This window comes from Manduca sexta, unplaced genomic scaffold (assembly GCF_014839805.1).
Source record: "Manduca sexta isolate Smith_Timp_Sample1 unplaced genomic scaffold, JHU_Msex_v1.0 HiC_scaffold_1366, whole genome shotgun sequence".
Taxonomy (NCBI): domain Eukaryota; kingdom Metazoa; phylum Arthropoda; class Insecta; order Lepidoptera; family Sphingidae; genus Manduca; species Manduca sexta.
In genome coordinates this window covers 1-8269 of record NW_023592223.1, presented here as the reverse complement: position 1 = coordinate 8269, position 8269 = coordinate 1, and the positions used below count along the sequence as shown (strand labels likewise).

At 37.1% G+C, this 8269-nt stretch overlaps 1 protein-coding gene across 1 annotated transcript; it reads right to left on the bottom strand.

Annotated features, from left to right (window-relative positions):
• Positions 1 to 262: 262 nt before the first annotated feature.
• LOC115439906 lies at positions 263 to 2723 on the bottom strand. Its single transcript, XM_030163968.2, has 3 exons — positions 2276 to 2723; positions 1091 to 2192; positions 263 to 1017 (listed from the first exon to the last, which is right to left on the bottom strand). Exons 1-3 carry the CDS (start codon positions 2572 to 2574, stop codon positions 652 to 654), a joined length of 1767 nt encoding a protein of 588 aa, XP_030019828.2. The 5' UTR covers positions 2575 to 2723; the 3' UTR covers positions 263 to 651.
• Between the last annotated feature and the right edge of the window lie 5546 nt (positions 2724 to 8269).

Genomic DNA, 8269 nt, shown 5'->3' with positions numbered 1-8269 from the left:
TAAGCAGGGCCATTAATGCCTTATTATTGGTAGGATTCTAGCGATTATTGCATGAAAGCAGCGCGTGATATATTTTAAAGGGGCTTCTAAGACAAAATGTTTACTCCTGTTTTATCGTGGTACAAGGATGAGGAATGGGAAGAGGGTGGGAGATTCGGAATGGATTCATTTTATATTTATAATTTTCCGTATTTTCGATTTATTTTCTGTATTTTGGACGAAATATATATATATAAATAAAATAAATATATGTATACGCACCTTACGAGTATGCCGCGTCTGTATTTCTGTATCGTGTAGATTTCAGAAAAGTTGATCTCACGCGGGTATCACCCATAAATGCCGATTATCATGTGATGGTCTTGCTTCCGAGTCATCATATTATATATATATTATTTGACCGGACACCTCGGTCCCTATTCGTCCCACGCTGGGCGCCAACAGAAACAAATACTCAAAAGCCCCTTTGTTTACCAGAATAATTATATTTCCTAAATTGAATTATTTCCATATGATGCACTACAAAGCATACTATTATCTGAGAAACACTTCGATGTTCGAAGTTTCTAGATAAATCTACTCAATATCACACTGAAGTCCCGCGCTTATCAGCTACACTCTAATGTTAGAAGACGAAAACTAACTGCTAGTTTACATAATGTTGTGGCTGTTTGGCCCAACATTTTGATTCCGAGGGCCCGTGTAGTTAGGCATGCGCATATTATTCCTTTGTACCTGCATGCGGAGGTATCTCTGTTGGTCAGCTGGAGGCATAACCTGAACGGACAGCGGCACGCCATTTACATAAGGAACTTGAACATTCTGTCTAACTTCTGGACCGTTACGGGGGTAGTTCCAAGAATTTCCTACATTATCATGATATTGGCAATGGAGCGGTGGTTCACGCATGAACTGCACCTGCGGATACGGTTGCATCATCATTCTTGCACCTGCGTTGTAATATGGCATTGGAGTTTCCACTGGAATTTCACCTTGCACGTGATATGGTTGAGGGCACTGAAAACAATTGAGATTATTAACAAAAATACATACATTTATATAATATAATTTACGTAAGAACTTATATTACCGGATTTTGATGGTTTATGTACTCCATATGCTGTGAAGGGTGTGAATTGGAGTAGCTTGTCTCCAACTGTACGACTTTAGTTGTTTGTGTATAATGGGGTTCGTTGTTGTAAGTTACCAGGGTCGCGGATGATGCTCTCGGACTTATGCGTTGTGCACGTAATGTTGGCTTCTTCACCACCGGACCACTTTGAGAATCTGTTGCATTTGCCATATCCCCGCTATCCGTGTCATCGTGTAGAGGAACGGCAGGCACAGAACTTCTGCGTTTGCGAACATTAACATTCCTGGGGCTGGTTTCTGATACTTCTGGAGTAAGACTATTTTCGTCTAATTTCAGTGATCTAGACAAGTCTTGGAACACTGAACCAAATATTTTCTCAAACATGCATCTCAAATACGCTATTTTGGATCGTTCAGCTTTGAGTGCGGATTGAGACACGTTTAGAACAACTTTAGTATTATAGGCAATTATCTCTTTATTATATAGGCTACATGCCTCAACAACCTGCATAAATTGTTCCCGCATCATTCCTTTCATATCAATATTTGGAGTAGCTTCTGCGTTAGTTGCCTCATTGTTCCTTTCCATTTCCGCAAAGGCGGTCTGCAACTGCTCCAAGGTAATATTTTTCGATGTTATATAATCAATTAACTTTTTATAACTTTCATTTATTATTATAACATCGTCAGTTTGAACTTCCATGTTAGTACCATTTCGTTTATTATGGAAGTCGATAGCAGTATCACTAGTGCTGGCAGAATTATGACATGAATAAGCGTATTTTGTACGCTCCGGTGGTGCTGCCAAAGGCAAACGGTGTTTAATACACGTTGCCCTTTCGGCATTAGTATCATCCATTCGCGACTGTTCAGAATTATTATTTGGATCTTCACCTACAGGTATCTCCATAATATCATAGGGTCCGGATTGGACAATCGGTTCGGATACTCGTAAGCTCCTATTAAATTCTTTAGTTATTTCGTTATAAGCGACCTCTACGTCTTTCGGATCAGGGGCCATATTATCACTAACGTTGCGAACACTTGCTAGGCTACTGATAGGTCTCACGCGCAAACCAGTACCGTTAACTCGGTTGTATCTGCAATTAATAATGTTTTTGAAAAGGACTTGTTAACTCGTTTCAACTAACTGATTTAAAGAAATACATTATGAGTTACTTACAGATTTACAGGCAGCGAGACAGGCAGCGATTGTGGTGGGGCCGCAGCTTCAGCGTTAGAAGTTTCTTCGTTAATAATCGCGACATCAACTTCATTTATCCGCATAAGACCAGCTATGGTACGTGGTCGGGGCTCCATGAAGTCCTTATGATTTCTTTTGGTCGTCTTAATCTCCCACTTAAGCTTTTTTAGAAGCCAATGGTGTTTATTTAAATCTTGAAGAATTCTGTAATTTTTATTGTCTTCTTCGGAATTAGAGCTATTCGCCTGGCGCGCTCTTCTTAAAAGACTACATCGCATGACTTCAGTGACTTAATAAAAGTGAACACTGACAAGCGATTTCCCAATGTTCACTTTTCAAAATTGCAGTTCACCTTCCCAACCGGACTTAGAACTCTCGGATGAAATTTTAAAGTTTAGTCAGCAGTAAGACCAGAGTGGAAGCGGCCACCCTGGGTGAGTTGTCGACGACGACTGCCGACGGTGTCTGGGGCCGGTCGCGTGTTGAGCCGCTACAGGGCGAAGGAAGGTACGCGCGGTTTTGCCGCCCAATCCGAAGCCGGTGCGCGCGCATCTGCCGCCCGGACCCTTTGTCCAACTTTTAAGTTTACTTAGTAATATCAGGAACCTGGCCAGTTCATATAACTATATTATATTCAGCTACTGCGTACCTCATTTGGTGAGGGCCACGCACTATAACCACGGCCCAGGAATAAAGGAATGCAACAATGGCACTACGATAACAGTAACGCAACTGACGTATTTAATATTTGAAAATTATGTTTTTATTAAAGAAATCTCTTTTCCGACTTTCAACTACACCCAATTGATACTATATTGTTCGACTGAACAAAGACTTACGACTGTCACCATTTCAGTAGCCTCGATTGCCATCGCTCAATGATAGCGGAATACGTGGCTCTTTTACATATTATTTTTAGAATAAAATGTAGCCGGTATTTTGTTGTTGAGAAATTGCAATATATGATTAGTAATAATTTACAAAAATATTCGTTACACCAGAGTTGTAGACAATAACCTAATTTATTTATCACGATAAGTGTATTCAATAACTACTTAGTACTAATGCTTCCTTGTCCTTCGACTAACACAATATTTTCTTCCTGCTTCTTCTAACAATGAGCATATCAAACCATCAAACTGTATAAAATAAATAATAATATCAGCCTTGTATTATATACTTGCCCACTGCTGAGCACGGGCCTCTACTACTGAGAGGGATTAGGCCTTAGTCCACCACGCTGGGTAAACAAACTGTATACTCGTATGTAATATAACAACTAGTATTGAAGTTTGCAAGTCGCATATGAATTATATAAAAGTTTAGATAGTATCTATGTTCGACGTTTAAAACAAAAACAGTGTATTTCATATTATGCGATTAAATTTATGCTGGAACTGAGGAGAATCAAACTGCCTCACGCGTTATGTCGTGGCGTAGTTTCCATCGCACATTACTCACTAATAAACGCATAAGTGCAAACGTCGCAACGGCCTGAAATCATTTCTTATGCTTCATATTTGAGGATCGACAGTTCCTTCGTGCGTATTGTGTTTTAGTTCATATTTGATAAAAGATGCATCCCATATATTCATATTCCTAAATCGCGAATTTTCATTGCACCTAGTAAAAGATATTAAAATGTGTGAAATTATTGGTAGATATTTAGGTAACTTAATAAGACTGACTAACCTAAGTATTATGGGCGGGAGCAGTACATATCCTCTAGAGATTGTCTTTCAGTACAACGTATTTTAAGTCATTCTTCATAGTATGGCAAGGTTTTTAACATAGTCCAAAAAATGACAATCGAAGCTATGAAATCTTCCATATTTATCATTTGCAATCATGTTACAAACTATATACTTAATAAAATATCATTACATGTAATACTAATTGATTGTAAACACTATTTACTGGCATGTACCATCAAATAAGTGTAATCACCATCGGTGCAGTGACGGTATAGTACAGAGACCTAACAAACTATTCTGTTTAATGGCTTCGGTATAGTATGGTCACTTTAAAAATCTGGATTTACTAAAAATTGATAATATGGCCCGATTACGGAATGAGTTATACGCATCTATCATTTCCTGCTAATTTCCACGGGATATGTAGCAAATGGTCTATAAATCCACAAAATACATACATAAATGAATTCAACCTTAAAATGAAATACTTCTTAGTACGTACTCAATACCTATACCTACCTACTATAATTGTCGAGGCGAAGTTTGTTTGAAAGTTTGGATGTTGTGGGTAATCTCAAACTACGCAATGCCGCAAGAAATAAATATGAAACGGACTTGTAAAAACCTCGTTTTATAATGTAAGCTATTTTTAAATCTACACCCCTCTAGTATAATATTTCATCAAATTGGAAACAATTTAAAAAATATTTTTAAATAATACTGAAATGTTTGTCTTTATTATATAACACGCAATTAAAACTAAAAATGTTATTTCCTTTTCTTATGTACCTAACTGTTTGGCTAAATGTTTAGATATATTTGAATAGATAAACTTATTTGATTAATATTATTATTGTGGTTATAATATACGCTTAAAAATTACATTCGGAACCATATGAACAAAGAAAACGTGACCTTCATAAAGTTTTCTTAGTTATTAGTTTGAAATAAACGGCAAGTGTCTCGAAAGTTGCAGGCACGCCGACGGAAACCGGGCGCACGGGCCGGCGGCATTTCGAGGTGCTGAATATTATACTTATATTGTTATCTACAGTCCATGGATAAGTTTAAAGTTTTCGCATTATGTAAATGAGTCATTTTTTAATAATTTATAATTAATAAAAGTTTATATTATCAAAAATCTAATTTCTTGTACCTACTTGTAATACTTTTATAATCTATTTTTAAAAAAAAGAAACGATGATTGACACTATAATTAGCTGCTTTATTGTGACGTGCATTTATATCCCGATTATTAAAAAAAAAAAATATTACATTATAAATCTTGTGTCGAATTTTCTGAAAATTCAAAACATCGATTTATAAAATATTTAAAATAATTCACCTGCGGCAGAGTTGGCATTTTTTTTTGTCGAACTAGTGTACCAATTAGGGGTGTCTAAAACAGCAATTTTAATGGTAATTTCAAGTTGTTAACAATGGTGTTGAGTCAACCGTAAAACGATAGAACGGGTTAGTTCCCGCAAAGGGGAATGTGCAAATATTTATTTCGGTAATAGCCTAGTGGGGATCAGAAGTGCCGAGACGAGGTCGAGGGTTCACACCAACTCCCAACGCACACCTAACTTTTCAAAGTTACGTGTAGTAACTTTGAAAAGGTATTCTTGTTAATTTTTGCTCGTTTTGACGGCGATAATACATATCTAATTGAGAATTCTTCATAAACATTTCAAGCATAAGAAGTCAATATAAATTTACACACATCCCTATTCTTTGTATATGCTATTTTTGATTGTCATAGTCTGTGGCCTTTCCACTTTCTCTTTGAGCCTCCCCCCTAAAGCTATGTAAACATGTCTTGTTGAATAAATTAAAGCTTCCAAAAGGGTTTTCTTGTTATTAAAATAAGAAAACCCAAACCTTTACACATATAACGTCTTGATAGGTTATCAACCTTTGATATTTACAAAATACTTATTCAGTAGCAATAATGGTAGAGAGGCCAGTGCCCAACCGTGGAACTATATAGGAGACAGCCCTGATTTTATTATCTACTAGCTTCCGTCCGCGCATCTACCCGCGTGATTTCCGGGATAAAAGGCATGCTATACTTATATTTTCCCGGAATAAAAAGTACCTATCTCCTTCCCAGGGATTCAGACCATTTCCATACCAAATTTCATCGAAAACGGTTCAATGGTTAAGCCGAAAAGAAGCCGAAAGAGTAACAAACAGTCATTTTCGTATTTTAATAAAAGTACAGCGAGTCCTTTGAATGTAAAAAACACGATGGCATTTTAGAAGTGCAAGCTCGGTTTGAAATGTGTTTTAATAAATTAATACGATTATAAATCTTAATAGCGACGATAGCCTAGCTGGGTGTGGAACGGACTGCCAAGACGAATGTCCGCAGGTTCTAACATCAAGGGCACACACCTTTGACTTTTCTAAAAAGTCATGTGTGTATTCTTTGTGAATTTATCGTTCGCTTTAACGGTGAAGGAAAACATCGTGAGGAAACCTGCACATCTGAGAAGTTCTCTATAGAAATTTCGAAGGTGTGTGAAGTCTAGTCGAAAACCTCTTTACCTTCACCGTTCAAGCAAACGATAATTTACAAAGAATACACATATTACAAAAAATAGAGATACGTGTCCTTGGCTTATGGACTTGCGGTCATTCGTCTCGTCCTTTCCACTCCTAAGCATATCTATTATTAGAAAGTATCTGAGGCCTCGTCTTAATCGTCGCTCGCCGAAACTTCGGATGCAAATGCATTGTAAATACTGCACTTTTTTTTGGAGTGAACATTTCCATGAAATTTTGTATGTTTGAAGTTACGTTGCTGCAATTGGTTCGCCAAACTTCGTACGATTACCAATTATGAAACCGATTACATTAAATTACCAAGATAATAAAAAACAACACCCAGTAAAATATTTATTGTAAAAATAGCGTCAAAATTTATCACAAAAGTAGCATCAAAATAACATTCACCTTAAAAATAACATCAATAACAATTTCAAATATATCTTAAAAAAACTTTTAAAAATAGTCTTTATAGCCATTAACCAATTTTCCAGCACCATTAACTCTAATGCACAACGTGTCAATCAAAATAGTTTCTGAAACTTATAGTTTTCATTCATCTTAATTATTGGGAGTCGACTGCCATTACTTCTTAACATGAGTAAAGAATACTTATACGTGGCGATTTATTTTTATTAAGTTTTAAGTAATGCAGTTATAAACCTTAGAGTTTTTTTATTCAGCAGATTTAATCATTGATTAATGTGTTTTTTTTTTTATATTTGAGTAAAAAAGAGTAAAATAGCCTTAAAGTATTCAAGTTTTTTAAAATGGCGCGTAAAATAAATTACTCACATAAAAAGTTTTTTTTTTTTCATTCAACTTTTTTTTGATACAAATACATTGCTAATGTATGTAGAAGATTTTAATGTACTGTTGATTTTGTAGTAATCACAATTCAGTTTAAAGTTTAGCCGATGCTTGTCCAACTTTCTTAATAATTTTATTTAGGATGTTGTGCGCTTCCTCGTAGTGTGGGCTGAAATGGCTGCGGACTTTCGGCCACCACGCCGCGATGTTCGCGTACTCCTGTGCGGGCTCGAACGACGCCATTCCTGTTGATCAAGTATCAAATATTATTTGGTAGTTTTACTGTAAATACCACAAAATTATGATTTTTGTTTGTAAGGTTTTTAAAAAAATAATTGAATCCCTCCTAGCCGAGATTCGACCACCACGACCAATCTCTGCGGAGATCAGCCAGGTATGCAGGATATATTATAGTGCAGAAGTGTGTGCGCAATACACAAGTGCACTCTCTGTTCCTTCATTCTCATAGTTAGGTGAGACGACAATCCGACAAGACCGGAGAGAGATCAGGCGCAGGACCAACGGTCTTACGTGCTTTCCGAGGCACGAGGGTATCACACCGCCAACATCTCGACTCCGAGCTACGACGGAGTAATTTTGTTAAGATGGAAAAACCCAGTCACAATTATTTAGGACCGACCCGGGATTCGAACCCAGGACCTCAGCGCGGTAGTCGTATTTGTATCGTGTACAATTACAACTACGCCAACGAGGCAGTAAAAAAATAATAATACGTACACGGCAAAGTGACTCCACCACACCTGAAGGTAAGTGGAGTGGGGTCCAATAGAATGTCGACTGACGAGAAATGATTACTCCTGAGCAGTAGACACAATTATGCCGGCCTATTTGAAACCGGATATACACAAGCTGATCTCAGAACGCGACACACTTACCTGGGCCACTGGCGGGTCTTACA